Consider the following 18,141-nt stretch of genomic DNA (forward strand, 5'->3'; position numbering starts at 1 on the left):
TGGTGAGGCAAAGTCAATTTAATCTTGTGAAATTCTAAAAGAAAAGCTATTCCTGGCTGACTGGGAACAAGATGATGATAAATACATTGTCTTTAGTGGTCAAACTGTACTGGAAGGCCAGGAAGGCCAGCTTTGAGCTTGCAGTTGAAAGAAAAAATGGCACTGGTATGTACAGAGAAAAAAAACATATCCAGATGACATTTGCTGAAATTTGCAAGGTTGACAAGACATTTATATTTGTTTGGCATTTGCTCTCTATTGTGTCGAGCAGACTAAACTGTTCATGTGCAAATACAAGCTGATTGTAAAGTCTTATTAGGCACTAAATTCAAGTGCTAAATTCTCCTAACCTGTAATTCAAACTGCTATTAATGCTCAGATTAGAAATGTGAAGGTCAAACACACGCGCCAGCCAGGTTTATGACCCTGGAGTTACAGGAGCTCAGCTAAATGTCAAACCCATAAAGACAAATCATTTTAGGTCGAATAGTCAAATTCGGGACAAGCATAAGGGAGAAACGACACAATCCACCCATCTTGTGTATCTCAACAGTCGGGACTACACCCGGGACAGGTCACCCTTGATCTTCCTGCCTCTGGCTTCTTAGGTTTTCCTCCCACAGGTGCCAGAGGTGGGAAGATCAAGCTAACTCCATTCAAATCAGACCTGAGCCAGAATGAGGTGACTGGTGCAAACCACTGCGCCGCCTGAGAAATTAAACATCAAAGAGAGCTCAAGCACAAATATTTTGAGATGCCATGTCAGTGTTAAATACTAAAGAGATGCCACATCCCCCTCCCCACCGGGCTTCCCTTCATTATCTGCTGTATCAGTGATATTTCTGTCTTTACATAGTCGGTGTCACGCTCATTTATTTCTCCCGCGAAGTAAATCTCATTCCAGACCCAGACCTGCTTTTTTGTGTGCCGCATGACACCATCACAGATGCATCAATTTAAATGTTGACATCCGTGATTGAATCTCATTTGCCGTGGAGACGAGGGGCTGCCTCGGTTCTCTTTCCTGAGTTAATTAGTCAGTCTGGGAGCATGAATGCACCATTCTGTGTTCAGTCATTAACATGTCTTTGAAATGCAAGCATGCAGTGGAATTTGTATTTAGCTTGTAGATTGCTAGGAAATATCAGTCTGTGGGGGACTGGGCTGAGGAGCTGAGGGTTAGGGCTCAAGACCCGGCCTGGACAAAACTCGAGAGGTGTGCTGGTAGTAGGTGAAGGGGCCATGATACCTTCAAGGCTACCCTTGGCCAAGGTACCTATCCCCTAACTGCTCACATAGGGCCCTGCATCGACCCCAAATGGATAAAGTGGCCAAGAAAGAAGCACAGTAGGAAGATTATAAACAACGGTGAAGAGGAGTAAAAGGATTGTGGTCGTGGATGCAGAATCGAACTCTAGCATCTCTGAATTGTTCCATCTAATCTCTTGAGTTTGCCCTCCGGGGTCAAATGGGCCCAATTTATTTCCAGATTTAAACTGATAAAGCTTATAACATCTGAGCACTTAATCTTTGGACAGGTCTGCCCGCTCCATCACCCAGCTTTCCTTAAAGAAGCCGACACTGTCTGATTCTTTTAAAAATAAGAGCTCTCTTGTTCTATACGTTTATTTTCTACTTGACCGCTATTTTTCCTCGTGGGGTCGCGGGGAGGGTGCTGGAGCCTTGCCCGGCTGGGTGAGCATCTACAATATTGTCATACATTAAGTCAGCGTGGCTTAACTTTTCACTCACATTTTGACGGTTTCAGATTTACTGCTAGGGCATTAAATATTTCTTTTTAGTCTTTTCTCCCCTTGTAAGGCCTCTGCTTTGGTTCACATTACACACTGACACATTGTTCAATGTCCAATAACTGACATTCCACATTGCGTTTTACATTTCTTGCGCTGGATCTGTTTTACAAAGGTGCGTGCAGTCACAGGCGCAAGGACAGCTAATAAAACCGAATTTACCGGGTATATCGTAAGAAGCACAAAGGTCCAAAGGGACCAAAGGTCTGAGACTTGACTTTTACTAGACATCCAGATAAGCTAACCAGCTGGATTTGTGTGCTTGTGTTAACCTGCCTCTTCCTCCCAGGTTTATGGATGTACGCCTCTAAATCACTGCCTTGGTACCTCCTTAATTTTACTTTGCCTGCCTCATGACTGATTTAGGAGGCCGTGAATCCAACATTAGTAGGCTGGGGGCTTATAGTAAGACTAGTATTTCAGCTATCAATTCATTCCATAATGACAGTTTTAGCATGATTCCTAGAACATCGTAACCCATCTAACATTCTTTTCTTTACTACCTTGAACGGTTGTGTGACGCCAGTTCAAATATGTGGCACATAATGGATTTGGTATAAAAAATGGATTTGATTCATTATTAAGGGTTTGTAACTACGTTATTGATCTGTCGTAGGACCAGGATATCAAATCAATTATCATCCCCTGGATCAGGTCAGGCAGGAGGATGCAGACTGGATATTCCTGTCCAGCCTCAACATCTCCAAATTACACCAATGAACACAAATAAAGCATTAACTTGGCTTCATTTTAATGAAGCAATAAATTATCGAAACAAACAAGCCTGTCAGTCCAGTCTGACATGATTAGACCGCAGGGAGCACAAACATTCAAAAGTGTCGGTGTTTTTGCCGATTGAGGATTTAGGTCAAGTCTGAGATGGTATTTCGGGGATCCCTTTGAGCACCATATGTGCGCCAAATGCTGCCATTACCCTCTGACCTCAAATGCTTTTTTCCTTTATCTCATGGGCCTTGTAGAATCTGCCACTTCCGTCTGGAGGCCCCAGACTGAGGTCGGACGCGGAAAGGTTGCAATCGTGTGCCTGTATGTCCCTTTTAATCCCTCCAATACCACCTGAACCACCCACGGCGACGTTTGCCCCATTAAAGCATGGCAGGGGCAGCTACATGTGGAGCTGCCGAAGATCTGATAGATGGTGAAGACAGACGCAGGAGCAAATGCGGCGGTATGCCAACACAACTGTTTTGAGGCTCAGTGAGATCACATGCATATGCAGCTCCTTCCATGTGCATTCTTCACTGACCGCTGGAGTTCCTTGTCCTAATTTGAGTTGTGTGTGTGCTTGGGGGGGCAAAATGGGGGGTTGCCAGTGGCGTTAAGTGAGTGCCAGCTTGTATAAATTAGCTTGTGTGGGAGGACTAGTGTTTTGCAGAGTCTGCAGCTGGCGAAGCCTTCGATCACTTCTCGCCTCCTCTGCACGCCCCATACATCCACAACGCAGCCAAGGCACCGAATCAGCCTGCGCAAAAACAAGCCGTCGCTGATCCAAAAGCTGGATGCACGGCGGCAGGTAAAGAGAAATCACGGCTCGCGAATCTTGGCAAGAACAGAGCCAATCGAGGGGAGCGCCGAATGCGCTGCGGTGGGAGAAAATTTCGTCTTTCGTTGAGAAATTAGCACCTCTCGTTCCTCATCACAATGGCGTGAAATTGCTCCATCAATCCTCGCTGCCTTTTCCCCAGAGGTACCGTCAAAAATGGGTTGCTCATACAGCAAAGACTTCCTGTTCTACATGGACGCCGTGGTCTCAAAGGGGCCAGCAGTTGTTGAAGACGGCGAAGAATCAATTCATACATACAAGTGGAGTGTTGTTCATGTGAACTGACAGCAACAGCGGCAGGCTTAGATGCAGGCACACACGCACACACACTTTGCCTGAAAGCAAAAGAGAGATCAAAACACCCTCACCTCTCAGAGCAGAGCAGCTTTCACATGGCATAAAAGTTCCATGTCTGGCACTTTAGAAAGTTTTATTAACATTTAATAGATTCCAGCTGAGAGCTCTCAGACAATAGATGGGGCTGGAAAAGACTGTTGTGGCTTTTTACCTCCTTTCAAATGGCTGGAAACAATGGTGTAGCGAAGGCCCCGCTACAAATGACTCCTCCGGCCCTTGAGGAGTCAGTTATAGCTCACAAAAAGGGGATTGCATGCTCAATAATACAGCAGTCATCCAAGTAGCCCATAACTCTGCTGAAGCTGCTTTAGCTTTTATGATTTCAGACACGCTGCCATAACTGGACAGGATGGGCACCGACTCCGTGGCAGTAAACACTTCCCTTTTAATCATTTAAAGGCGCCGACGGTGGAGCCGCGTGGGGCTTATACTCTTTTAATTGACAGTTACTGTATTTGTGAGTTTGTCAGTGTTGCATGTGGTGATACCGCACCTGTTTTCGGGTCGACGGAGAAATATGGCTGTCCTTGCAGAATACTGTAGACTATTCTGGCACTGTTGCCATAGGTGGGGTCGTCAGCATCGCTCGCTGTGACTTGCAACACGGACGTACCTGTGAACAAAAGGAGCATTTTAGAAGAACTGTGAGGATTAACAAACGGGCTGCAGGTGATGAAAGCACAGCTTTCTTTTTCCATTTCCAAAAAAGGTTGCGACATAATCACCACATGCATTAAGGCAGTGCTCAGGACCTCCCGTTACACATCACAATGTTGATGTTTCCTGGGTCGCCGTCGTTGGATTTTGGGTGCGTTGTCGTCAAGTGAAAAAGAAAAAACAAAACTCGAGGCGTTATTAAATCTCTAAGCTTCAGCGAAACCCAGACTCAGATGAGAAATCCATGGTGCGTTGGAACCTTGCTGATCTTTCGGAATGCTAAGTGCCTGCATCTTTTTTGTTCGCGCGCCTTGTCTGGCAGAGGCTGACGCAGCGTTAATGGTTGTGAAATATGAACTAATATCTGCTGATCTGATGTTGGACCCTGCTCACATCTCGATAGCCAAACAAGGCGGCTGGCTTTTATATTCATGCTGTATAAATTCTAGCTTACTCAGGGTAGCTTTCAAATCTCATATTTCTCCGGTTGCTTCATACAGTCATATGTGAAAATTAAACCTGGAGATACATGTGTCAGGACGGGCCGGATCTGAAAAGCATGTTGACCAGAGGCGATCACTGTTATTCCTGATTTCACATTTTGCATCTGTTGACACATTTTGCGCTTGAACGCAGCTTGGCGCAGTTTCCCGCAGCAAGTCCTAGCCTCCAGGAAGTCACATCACGATATGCTGATCTTGTCTGCTTTATCAAAAGCTCACAGAATGATTAAAATGGTGCAACAAGATCCATCTCGGAGTGAGTGACTACAACAATTGCGTTATTTGTCTTTTGTGGGAAGTATTCCTGCCTTGGTCGAGCGCTTGAGTCGCACCTTTTCAAAGCCAAGTTAGCCAAAAAGAAAAAAAAGGAGTTGCAAAAATCATTATTTACACCAGCATGCAAAGGGAAAGTCGATTTAAATTGAGCCATTGAGGTTCAATTGAACACTTGATGCTTCAATCAAACAGCATTACAGGCTTCATTAAACCATCCTAATTGCATGAAGAGTGCACTGTAATGGTGATTACATAACACATTAGTGCATGTGAGAATCTCAGCATGTGTGTATTATTTAATATATGAGCTTCATGGTGCAACCTAGGACATTCTGACTGGAAAATGGGGCTATAGACGTGACGAGTTATAGACGATCCAACTCTGGTAATGTGTTTGCTGAAGTAAATCTGAGAATGTATTTGCCCCTTTTTTCCCGTCCTAAAAGGTTTCACTGAATAAAGGCAGGGAGGTTTTTCTTTGTTTTTGTCGGTGCAGTGCTGCTGGTCCATCGCTGCAGTTTGCTTGGCGAACCTCCGTTTCCGTTTCCATGGTGGCTCACATCATGCTTCCCTGGAAGCCTCCCGATGACCTCTGGTGTTGAGGCCAGAGGTTGTTCTCAGACAAGCCGAGGCAGGTGGCCACTGTTGCCGGGCTGAGCGAGAGGTCAATGTGCCCTTTAGGCTGTTTTGTGCACGCTCACACTACATAATGACGCCCACCGGCGTCACCTTGCCACCTCGTCACATTGCCATGGATAAACCACGAAATATGTCGAGTTTCTGGAAAGAATCCTTCAATAATATTGACTAATGATTCACAGACCTTTCTGATTGCTCAAATGTGTCATAGTTAGACCTGTGTTCTCTATTAAACAATTAAGTATTGTTTCAGAATCTGCAGTTTCAAAGTAATAAAAGCAGCCTGTTATCTAAACTTTATAAAATATTGCTGGAAAAGAATCACTCTGATAGCATAAATGCTAACTAACCACTGAGAGATGCTTAGAAAAACCTCTATTCAAAATGATTAGGGTGAGGGTTAAAACTGCACATACAGAAACAAAAGACGCGCAGACAAGCCGTAAAGGTGAGATGACTCCCTGATAACAGCATTATTGTCACTATTATTGATCGTTTCACTGCTCACATTTTCCATTCTCTCTCCAGTCACATATTATCTGCCTGTTTTAAACCCATTTACATTTTTCACCTGCAGCTCTCCACCCATATCTGGGCCCTCGACACAACTTCTCTTTTGTTCCCACTTTAATTAGGTTGAGAGCGCCCCCGTAGTCGAGTTCATGAGTGGTAAAAAATAAAAGAAAAATTAAAAAAAGATCTCCAAAAAATACAGCTGACTGTTCTCCTGCAGTTTTCAGAAACAAAAGCCTGAAATTGCACTGAAATAAAAAAATAAAAAAAATCCCGAAAGAAAACAGGATGAGATATTCCAACGAAATTTGAGGCGAGTAGAGAGATCTTGTGGGTCTCCTTGATTGTGGGAAGTTGGGGGGGTTGGTTTAATTTCAGTCCATTAGCTTCAACAGTACTCAGTTAATCAGAGCCACCCTTCAAAACAAGCCCTCGTCTTTGCTCCTGAGACCAGTATTAACTTCATTTGACAGGAGCGAGAGCTCAGGATCTGCAACACGTTCATCCAAATCTGCTTCACTGCGGGTTCGGAAACAGAGAATCCTTTCATCTGCACTCTCAAAAATATCACTGCACTGGTGAACGGATGATTCGAAAGAGGAAGATCTTGGACACCGGCGCCCGTCTACAGTGAATCAATTTAGGCAGGAAAGAAAGAACATCACTGCCAATTAGCCGCTCCAGTCCCAGACAGCCCCTTGCTGCACTTGGGAGCGCCGCTATTGACAAACGCTAGAGGATTAGTGCTCCAGAGTGTGAGGACTGTTGATTGTTGCCACCGATTTGAAGATGCAGACACTGAACCGAAGAGGAATTACTGGAACAGACATCAGCATTGGAGGTGCTAAAAAAAAGGTCTAATTATTCCCCCCTTTACTCTTGACTGGATTCCCTTGAGTGGCACCGCTGATGATTGATTGCTTTTCCACCACCACTGGAAAAGTTTGCAGGGAAAGGCTACGACTTTATACCGCAGGGCTCAACTCAAACTAAGGAGGAGGGACGGATCAGTGCGGGTGCTTTAATAACACGCCGATGGAGAGATGAATCATATGAAATTAGACCAGATAAAAGAACCCAAATCAAAAAGCCCCAAAAAGCCGGACAGCTCAGCAGTTGCTGGGATTTGAAAGGTGGATCCTTTTGGTGGCTCGATCAAAACAAGATGGCCTATCTCCTCATTTTCACCATTTAGAAAAGTGCGTCACACTGGCGTCAGCTCTCAGCGCTGAATCATTATTCAACCTGATAATGAACCATCCGCTTGCTGTTGATCAACTAGTATTCAAGCGAAGGAAGGTGCAGTGCAACGTTTTGAGTGGGGATTAAGACACACATTTGACCCATCCATCTTAGACACAAATACAGTGAATTCCAGAGTGGTATGCGTGTCAGGGGTGTCTGGGCATTAATATTCAGCAGGCTAACCAGAGCGATATTGACTGTTCCAGAGTGTGCCTACAGGTCTATTGTGGTTTGCATATTAAAGCCCTTCTGTACATCTCGCTCTTCGTGCTGCAGGAGACCGATGAGGCGTCTCTTCGGCCGGTCGGATGGGCACAAATTAAAAGCCAGCCCAGACGCAGGCTTTGTGATACACTCGAGGAACTCTATAATACCATTTTTAGCTCTTGTACTGTCAGCCAGACTGCAGCAGACTGAGAAAAGGCCTCCGTTTTTTCGGGGTTTGCCCACGCTCCAAAACAATGTGCTGCGGAGCAGCTGTCTCACAGGAGGAGCGCTGAAGCTTGTTTTTTTTTTTCTGTCTTTTGTAATGTGAAAGGCTCCACAGTCTCAACGGTGGCGGAGGTCTGCGGAGCCGCCATTGAGTGCTTTATAAAGACCTGCCCACCAGGAGACGTCCCAGCCGCCGGGTAGCAAACATCTAAACGAGGGCTTGGAAGATCAAACATCCCCAAGAACATCGTCACCCGGCGGTTCTTTAAATGTTCTTCCTCTGAGCGGCACTAGTGTGAGCCCGACTGAAACATGCTCGGTATGTCAGGGGCAGCGGGGAAGGATTTCCTTCTCTTTATCACGGGGATATAAAGGCTTGTAAACATGGGGTCATCAATTAAACACCGTGCACTCAAGTTCTCGCTGAAGGCATACGAACCTCTGTCGTAAAACAAATCCACTTCGCTTCAAAGCGTGACTCACCCACTTCAGACATCTCTGGCACCGTTGCTACAAAGGGTCCATCTGGAAATTTGGGTGCGTTGTCGTTGATGTCTTGGACTTTAATGATGAATTCCGACTTTGGTTCCAGGGCCTCCTCTGTGTACCGGTCCAGGGCTTGCGCATGCAGGACATAATGCGATTTCTTTTCCCGATCCAGGCTCTTGGTGGCGTGGATATCTCCTGTCACTTCGTCAATGATGAAAATACTCCCTGCTCCTTCTCCATCCAGTATGTACCTGACAGATCCGTCGCCTTTATCCGAGTTTGAGTGAAGCTGCAAAGAAATGCAGACAGAAGGCGAGAATTCAATTAAGTGTGTGTTCATTTAAAGCATAAGGGTGCGTCTCAAAATCACAGCTTATTACTTGGTTGTTGCCTGATTCATTAATACGATAAATAAACATAAGAGAGTCAGAGTTGTTGGCCTCAAAGAGCAGATCAGCCTCAGTAAAAATGTTTCCACCATCAATATGAAATGACCCTCCACTCCAACATTGAATAAAGGCACAAAAAAGGAAGCAAATTAACACTCACTTAAGCCATTACACAAGACGCTACTTGTTTATTCAATTTCAAGCAGAAGAGAGAGACGCATTATGTTGCGTTCAATTTCAGTTTAATTCCATATTGAGCTGAAGCTCAAGGAATAAGGAGTGGCCGCCTGAACCCTTCAGGTCCGAGAGCTTCTCCAGAAAACTCCACAAATAAAAACGAAGTCAAGCGTTGCATTATTGAGCAGTTCCCCTCAGTCCTGTCTGTACCCAAGCGCCACTAGAACAGAAAAGCATTGTTTTTTTTGGGAGGGGGACTGAGCTGAGAAGCGCCGCCTGCTTCTCACCAGGAGAGGAAAGAACAAGGGAGGAAACAAGCCACTTGTTCAGCCATAATTGACACCGAGGGGTTTGACGTGGATTGTTCAGCCGGGTTGCAGCTGTAGGATTTCTAAATATCAAAATGCACTCTTTAGCGCGGCGACGGCGTCTCCAAACTGCGGCATCAAAGCAATATTGTAATTTAAACGGTTTCATTTTCACCCATGAATAAAACATGCCAGCATTCCCCGCAGAGTTTTAGTTGGCTTTATTTTATTTTTATTATTTTTTTTACGTAGGGGAATTGAACGAAAGAAAAAAAAACTGTTCAGTTTTTAATGTCTTCTGAGAGACACTGCTGTTATTAGAAGTTTATTTTATAGGTTCCCGTAACAGGCAGCTAAATAAATCTCTCAGCGGATGGAGCAAACTCTGGGGAACCTCGCCTTCTAACCTTCGTTGTAAAAAAAACATCCCGGCGATGATTTAAAATTTTATCACATCTTTGCTATATTACAATATTATTTATTTGTAAAAGGGCTGTAAAAAGTAAAGAGGCTGCAACCATTTGCAAAAAGCACGGATCCAGACTGGCCCGGGTCCCACACTCCATTACTTGCACACTCACACATTCACACCCACAGGCAAATCTCCAGTCAGCCTGTAAACAGGCGCACAGGCGTATCTGTGGTCTGTGGGAGGGAACCGGAGTATCTGGAGGAGGCCCAGATGAAACCAGGGAGAACACAATGAAGCCCCACAGACTGAAGTCAGATCAAGGTCAAGGTCAAGGACAGGGACGTGCAGCAGATTCGTGAGAAGATTCCAGGTACCTGAGTGCATCATTCACTTGTTCATTGCTACACGATTCCTTTCAGCTCTATTATTAGCCAAGCTTTAATTGGACGGCTGCAGATGGAGGATACAACTGGACTTCAAATGCGATGGGACATTTGTCCCTGATAAGACAAATAGAATTGTTTTGCTGTTTAAACCCCACTAGTGTTTACTATCTGTGTACAACCATAGCCTTAGTCAATATCTTGGACTTGGACCAGGAGACGCACTACCACTCTGTCCACGCGGACAATCTCTCATCAAAAACTGGACCAGAACAGATGATTGCAGGCCTGACTCTTGATGAGAGCCGACAGAACTTCCCAGGGTACGCAACAAGCCTCTAACTAGATGGCGTTAAAGATCCTGTTGAACCAGGTTGTTCATCAGAAGTTAGATTGGAATAATATGAAAGGTGACCTTCACTGCAGAAAAGAGAACTCTCTCACAACTGTGAGCAGTCACTTTATTCATCGCAGGACTGTTATAAAAGCATGTTCGGAATATTGTCCTTACAGAACTGACAATCAGAGCGCTCATTTAGTATTCGTGTCATTAATCGCGCTCAGCTAAACGGGACCAACGACACGTTCGGAGAGCAAACAAGTGGGAAATCTCTGGCTGAGTGTGTCTGGTGCTCTCCCTCCGACTGTCCCCTCATATTTTGATGTTTACTCCACACTCTCAACCCGATCGTCATCAGCCATCATTCCTCCCAACTTGCGTTGATCTGGCATTTATCTGGAAATTAAAGTACCTGCTGGAATCCGAAAGGTTCTCAGAAGTTACTCTTACAGGAAAAGACTAAAAACATTGTTAAAAAAAGAAAGAATTGGGATGGTTAAAAGCTGTTTTACACACAGCCAACCAACACTGATTAAGAGTTATTTGCATTTTGAATTGAAAATAATCAGCATTAGCAAAAGCATTAGCAAACTAAACATTTTTTTATTTTTTTTTTGCATGCTGCAGATAAGCTGCAAAAACCTCGGTTGAATTAAAAGAGTCTATTTCCTCGGATGATCCCTCAACAAAAACCGTTTTTGCAACCAGCCTCAAGCTGCAGTAGCTGTCAACTGTCAGCAGAAAAGGAAACTGCAGAAATGTTTCTGCCGCACCAATTTATTCCTTTTTTCTTTCGTAAAGTAAGATATTGGCCCTAAAATGGGAGCAGATTTATCGAGTACACTCAAAACTAAAAAAAATCTGTCACGGAAATGATGTCATTTCCTGCAGCACTTCAAAGGAATGGGTAAGCAAAATATTTTTCCTTCAACAATATTTAAGGCTGTAAATTATCGAACCGTGAATAAGAAGAGCTCAAACTCCAGGGCCACGAATCGATATGGTGCTGCTGCAACTCCCTAAATGTGACATTTTTAATAGCATGCAACTAAAGCATCATATCAGCAGCCGGCATTAGAATTCAGAAAGTTATTATTTCCCATTTTGCCGTCATGTGAAAAGGGCCGGCCGATTATTCCGGTTACGATCGTGGCAATTAATTTTATTTCCCCACTGAGCCCTCTCAACCGGTTCTGCACAACAAATGAGGCGGGACACAATAGAATATCGAGTGTCTGTGAATGGATTAGCACAAAAACGACGTAGCCAAAGGATTTAACTTCTCTATTGAAGCATAAACACCACTAAACCTGCTCAGTCATGGCAGAGAAAAGTAGGTCCCCCCCCCCCCCCCAGTCTGTGGACCGATGGAACGCCACGGGCCGTTAGAACAACCGCTCTTGTTTTGGACCCAGTGCCAATTGCTTTGCTTGTGAACACAATCGTCGCACGGTGGTAGGCGACTCAACTCATCACATTTGCAAAAGAAATAAAGCTGGAGTCGCATGATGATGACGAATATTAACGAAGCGTGGAAAAAGTGCCGGGTTTCTGGAGAGTGTGACGGAAAACGCCCTCTCTGCAATTACACAGGGTTGTGGGAGGAAATGCTTCATTAAGTGTCCCCCTGAAATATTATTAGTCTCCGCATAGCTTGACCTTCATGCTGGGCTCCTCCCGGTCAGCTCCGCCTGGATCCAGATAATTGACGTGCCTGGTTGAACCGTGTTATCGCTAAATATTTTTGCATTACCTCGGTCGTAATAGCTGCGTTTAACGGCTCCACTTAAGGTATCTCTGCTGACTTATGATGACCAAAAGCATCAAGCTTGGAGGCACGAGACGGGCCCTTCGTACCTCCTCCTGATTATTTTCTGCACATTTCTCCAAAGCAGTAAAATAGAAGTGGTGGACCCTGGAACCACTCAAACAAGATCAGTCAGAGAACAACAAGAATATCTGGGGATAGATTTAATGAGGGCAGGGGGGAAAAAAAAGACACTTGTTCAGTATTTGAACTGTGAATCTGGCCTGACTGAAAGATTAGACGTGCACAGGATGGCTGTGAACAAACGTGCACGCGTGCATTTCACTTGTGTCCACCCACTTGCAGCGTTCTGCTGATCTGATTATCTTTGGTGAGATTTTATTAGAGGAAAAAAATGAAAGTTGGAACCTCTTCACCATCTTAAGGGAAGCTGGTGAGGTCCTTAATCTTAAAACAAGCTTGGAAGGGCTAAAAAAACAACCCTTCTGCTGTATTTGGTGGGGTCCAAAGCCCGCCCTGTTGTCACTCTGCCGCCTGGGTGCAAAATCCACAAACAGCCACGCACAGCTCTGTCCGTCGCGTCTTTCAGCTGGCAGGTTCTCCTCACAATGGCAGCGTTGGCTGTCCTTGTTTGCAAACATAACGTTGCTAACAGGTCATGCAGCGAGGGCAGGGAGCACATTTTTTCCATCATCAGGGCACAAAGAAAGGGAAATGTGTGTTGGGGAGGGGGCATCAGTGGGCTGTGCGCCCTTGCTGATGATCAGTGCCTTGGCTTCATATTTGTAATTAGCGATGAGGGCAGCGGGTTTGTTTTTGATTAAATCTTGGCTCCTTTACCTCACTCAAGAGGACTTAATCACTTTTTATGCGGGGGTGTGCTTGATTGTCTGATTATTGCCACATTGGGCCCATGCCCCCGCCCCCCCTTCCCAATCAACTCGTCTCGGCAGCCGCTTCTCTCCAATTGATTTGTAATAGTCACAGTAAAGCCTGATGACAGAGCAGCAGCCTAATGACCATACATCAAGACTCAGTAATGAGGGGCGCCGTGGAGACGTGCGGCACTTATGGCCGTCCTCTGCATTGACATCTGCAGGGACACGGAGAAGCAACCGTCTCCCAGGAAGCAACCCTGACGCTCATTTTGAGGCTGCGGTTCGAAACAGTCGAGATGATCTGACTTTGGGATCAAAAGGTCGCCCGATCAGCATGACAATATCTCTGTTTCGGGGGTTTTCATTCAAGATTGAAGTTTCTTGGACCGCTTTGGGTTTGTGCGTGCAAGTCATTACAAAATCCCAACAGGAAGCTTTCATGGGGGAGACTTACATCGGGTAATAATTGTCCCACAACTCTCTAGTTCTTCGGAATACTTTATCTTGCGTGAGAGGCAAAAATAGAAAAATAGGAACCACCAGTTTAAAATCAATCGATTAACAGAGCAGCGGCGCTGAAGAGCGCCGCCGCCGGTTTGATTAATGCATGACAGACACCTTGTTTAAGCGCCCGGAACATCCGTTCACTCACTTATCAGACAGGATTGGCACAAAAATGCATTGGTGCGGGTCGTGCAAGGAAATCTGTGCACATCCAGCGGTCACTAAGGATCATTGGGGTTATTCCTCTCTCTCTCCCTCCAGTAAAGCACAGCTGTCACTTTCAGCCATATTGCTTCATATTACACTTTATTGGTTTAGAACAGGAAAAAAACAAAAAAACGCCTTAACTCACATTGTAAAAAACAGCCTGAAAAACCCATCCGATTTTTTTCCCAAAGCACATACAATACGGTTGCCTGATTCTGTCACAGCAGGAACCATTTTTAGCTGCATGAATAAAACATGTGTTCCAGGTTGGGGCGTGAACAAAGGGGAGGACAAGGGGAATTCCTTCTCGCCCGGGTTGGAGCACCCATTCTGTCAAATCTCAATTATTTACTGGGGAGCTTTAACAAGGTTCTGGCTCAACCGTCCTGGTTTGATCGCAGCATAACCACACGCACTGTCGTTGTTTTCGCACGATTGCTACGTTCCAGTGGGAATGCTCACGCCAAGCTTCTTAGATTCGTGTCACTTTTGAGGAATAACCTACAAGCTGAGTTGAGGACAAACCCTTGCCCCTCGGATTGAAAGAGCGGGCTATCTCCTGACTCGGCGCGGGACAAGGCTGGTCACACTAGGATTTTGTGTCTCACTCACGCACGAAGCTGTCATTTCCCAAATGCTTCAGCCCCACAGAAAGGTGTCACTGGGGATTATAGCAAACCTCAGGAGGATTAAAATGTTCTTGACAGACTGGCCGCTTCACTTATTCCCAGAAGTCACTCTCGTCACTATATACTGTCTTTATTTATTTTATTTTTTTTTGGTGTGTCGTCGAAATATAGACATGACATTTCCAGCTGTCATGGCCGAGTCTTACACGGGGCTCTGCTCCATCCTGTCCTTGCAGCCAATATTTGAGTCCATATCTGCTGTCCTCCCATGCACAATAACCAGGATTTTACCTTTGGACTCCACTCTTCCCCGCATCTCATCAATCATCGGGTGGTTCATGTGCTCCCTTGTTTTGAAGATGGCAATTATCGACAAAGTGTTTGCAATTCCCCACTGTGGAAGTGTTCATTTGCTGCTTGCTAATGTCCAGAATTTTTAATCAAGCAAAGGAAGAAAGAGAAAGAAAAAAACGGAGCAGAGTACATGTGAGTGCATTAATCCTCCTCCTCCACCTCCTCCTCCTCCTCCTCGCCTGTCTTTGTCTAATTAAGGGTCATTCTGTCTCCCAGTCGCACAGGACACTGCACAACAGTCCAACCCACATTATTTAATGTTATTTTTTGTGCTAACCATCTGGAGGCCTCATCTTTAAACATGCACATCAAACTGATTCCTTAATAGTGTTTCTGTTTCCTCTCGCTGCATTATTATAGTTAAGGATTAGTGGTTGATGTCATCAACATTGCTCACTGCACATGCACACAAACAACAACAACACCCTGGAGGTAGCAGTAGAATTAGCACCAACATCCATCACGCCAAAGCAACGGGGAGCCAGTTGGTCCCAACAATTGATGGGTTGAATATGCAGCAAATGTTTCATCCGTTGCTTCTGTCCAGTAGCTTTCACAGACACATTTCTTATTAAGAGTGACTAAATCAGATGGAAAGTGATTTTTCCTATTTTTTCCAAGCACGCTGCCCCTCCTTCCATGCCGTTTCCCCCCTCCCGCGACACTGTCGTTGGAATACAGACATATGTGCAGTCAAAGGGAGCATTCTGCCATTTTCATTCCCTTTCTTTCAGAGAGCAGCAGAGGGGATTAGCCTGTTCCTGAGTGTCAAGAATAATCATCACTGCAGCGGAGAAACACATTTCTGGAGATAAGGGCAGACAATCTGCAAGCAGAGGACTTAACCAGCTCCCTGTGGCTTATTGGAGAATGAACGGAAAAGTCGCCACCAACAACCAGGAAACCTCTCGTTCCACACACATCTGAAAAAGAATACAAACTATAATCTTTTAGGCCTCAACAGGAGTCAGTGACTTCCCAAACAAAAATCCGACTTCAGCACTTGTATGTATTCTTTGTCAGTGGTAAGTTATTTTCTACCTCTGAGATCAAATCAGGTCCCCACAGAGACAAAATCTGATATTTCGGCTCTGAGATAGCTGGATGAAGAGGGTCATTCCCAGTTTTAAACCACAGCCACTCTTAAATGCAGGTCTTCCTAATGGGATAGATGCGCTGTACATTACCCCTTCATTAAAAAGACCAACATTTATTGGACATTATAAAATAAGCACTTCTATTAAACTTGATAAGATGGACTAAGAACATAGCTAAGACGCTAATCGTAAAAGAGCTCATATGCAAACACAGACATGTCCAAGAGTAATAAGCAACAACAAAAAAAACAATGTCTGTGAATTGCATTGTTTTGAAATGAAGACACCTACCTTTCCCACATACTGAGGATCGGGCCCCGTGTGTTCTTCTAAAACAAAGAACTGGTTCCAGATCCAGCCACGCTTCGGCCTGTGGTGCACCTCCGTCTCCCCATTGGCCAGTTTGGTCTGGTTTTTGGTGGGCACTTTGGCAGGGGTGTGGTGGCTCACACTGGAACACCTCTGGATGAAGCAGAGGCAAACCAGAAACGGACAAAGACAGGAGGTGGTGGATATCCGCATGGTGCTGCTGTGTGGCTTTAAAAAGGTTTTCCTGTGCTCCCAGGTGGCGCGGTCCTGCCAACGCTGATGCCACAGCTTCCACCTTCAACCACTGTTGCGGGTCCACAAGGTCGCCACGTCCAGAGTCAACACTAAATCCAAACTGCGGAAAAAACTGACACGGCAGATCCTCCAAGGTTCATGGCCCAAAAAGCCAAAGTTTGGATGAAGAAAAATATCAAAAAAACAGATATTTACATAATGAAATTCCCCAGGAAGTGAGACGCTGTGCAAATGGGCAAAGATTTCAGGGTTGTTTTACCAAGACCGGAGGTTAATTCCAGAAGCCATTCTGGATTACCTGAAAGAAGGAAAGAGAAAAAAGTAAAAGATTAATTTGATAGATATCTCATAAATCCTTACAGATGAGGACATCCTCGCCAAATTGGTTGACGGTGATAAAAGGCAGCAAGAAATCTGTTAAAGTATGCCAACATTACTGGCAGCAGTGGTTGGGAGCAGTCCGCCGGACAGTTCTGATCCCAAACTGGTGGGCTGCCATACTCCCTCGCATCCCAAGTCCACTTCAGCATAAGCCAAAGTCGCACACGAAAAAAAGCACCACACCTCATTTGCAGCATTTACAGGGGCCAGCAGCAGACCGTGTGATTGTCTGACATGGACCTGCACGAAAAAAGGAACGAAGAAAGTGCAGGTGCTGTCGACGAAAACGAAGGTCTTCTTGTTACTCGAAAAAAGCGCCCAGTATCAGACCATTTTCCGTGTCAGCACATTTTAAACAGTGACTGGTGATTCTGCTCCGTGGGGTCCGAGTCATAAATCAGAGCAAATTAGCACCGTCACCATGCAACCAAAGGATGGCCTGGAAAGGTTGGGTTTGGTTGTTTTACAGCCACCGAGACATGTGCGAATATTCGAGGCGAATACTAAATACTGCAGACAGAAGAGGAGTTACTGTGATTGAGCCCCAATCATCTAGTCACTCACGTATAAGACAGAGCTCAATTTTAGATTGCAGTGAAATGGAAAAGAGAAAGCATCAGTATCATAATTGAAAAAGGAACCGAAGTACGAACCCCCCCCCCGAAAAAACTGGAACATTGTAGAATGTTTGTTACGGAGCCTCTCGAGTTGTGTTGGTCTCCTGTGATGTTTGAGAGAATATTTATTACCCCTGTGTGTGCAGCTGTGCCACATTTATGGAGCACTCGCATTGTGGGAATGTCAGAGGGCTTTTATTTTATTGCTACTGAAGCATGAAGTCTGTCATCACTGCTCTGATCTTTTTCCAAGTGAGAGAATTGTGCCCGCCGACCTTGACAAACACAGAAAATCTGTGTTTCCGATTCAGAATCACTTTAGCGGGAATCAGATACGAGACCTTTACTCAAGCAAGGAGCACTGAATTCAAACTCGAGTCAGCAGGATACGTGGAGAGGGATACTTGATTTGCAAATGAGACTGGAAGATTCTTGCTGACTTTATCATCTCTGCCGTGCTTTGCTGAGTACACTTAAAATAATGGTACACATGCTGTGAGGCATGTGAGGCTACGGGGTTACGAACATATCTGTGTTCTCGAATAAAATAAAGCGTCATGGGATAAAACTAAGTATGTCAATGGCACATAGAGAAGAAAGGCGGCATCCTATCGAGTGTTAATGCAAAAACAGATATAGTATCTATG

At 45.0% G+C, this 18,141-nt stretch overlaps 1 protein-coding gene across 3 annotated transcripts in view; it reads right to left on the minus strand.

The window, feature by feature from the left end:
• LOC101065670 (cadherin-18) overlaps positions 1–18,141 on the minus strand; it is a 56,869-nt gene that overhangs the window by 24,674 nt on the left and 14,054 nt on the right. For all 3 annotated transcript variants that reach the window (XM_029842927.1, XM_003968175.3, XM_029842926.1), the window contains 3 exons: positions 16,224–16,794; positions 8,481–8,775; positions 4,226–4,345 (listed from right to left, as the gene is read on the minus strand). In XM_029842927.1, the coding sequence (XP_029698787.1) occupies positions 4,226–4,345; positions 8,481–8,775; positions 16,224–16,454 (646 nt within the window). In that variant the 5' untranslated portion in view covers positions 16,455–16,794. The remainder of the gene's footprint in view (positions 1–4,225; positions 4,346–8,480; positions 8,776–16,223; positions 16,795–18,141) is intronic.

Source organism: Takifugu rubripes, chromosome 10 (genome assembly GCF_901000725.2).
Source record: "Takifugu rubripes chromosome 10, fTakRub1.2, whole genome shotgun sequence".
Taxonomy (NCBI): Eukaryota; Metazoa; Chordata; class Actinopteri; order Tetraodontiformes; family Tetraodontidae; genus Takifugu; species Takifugu rubripes.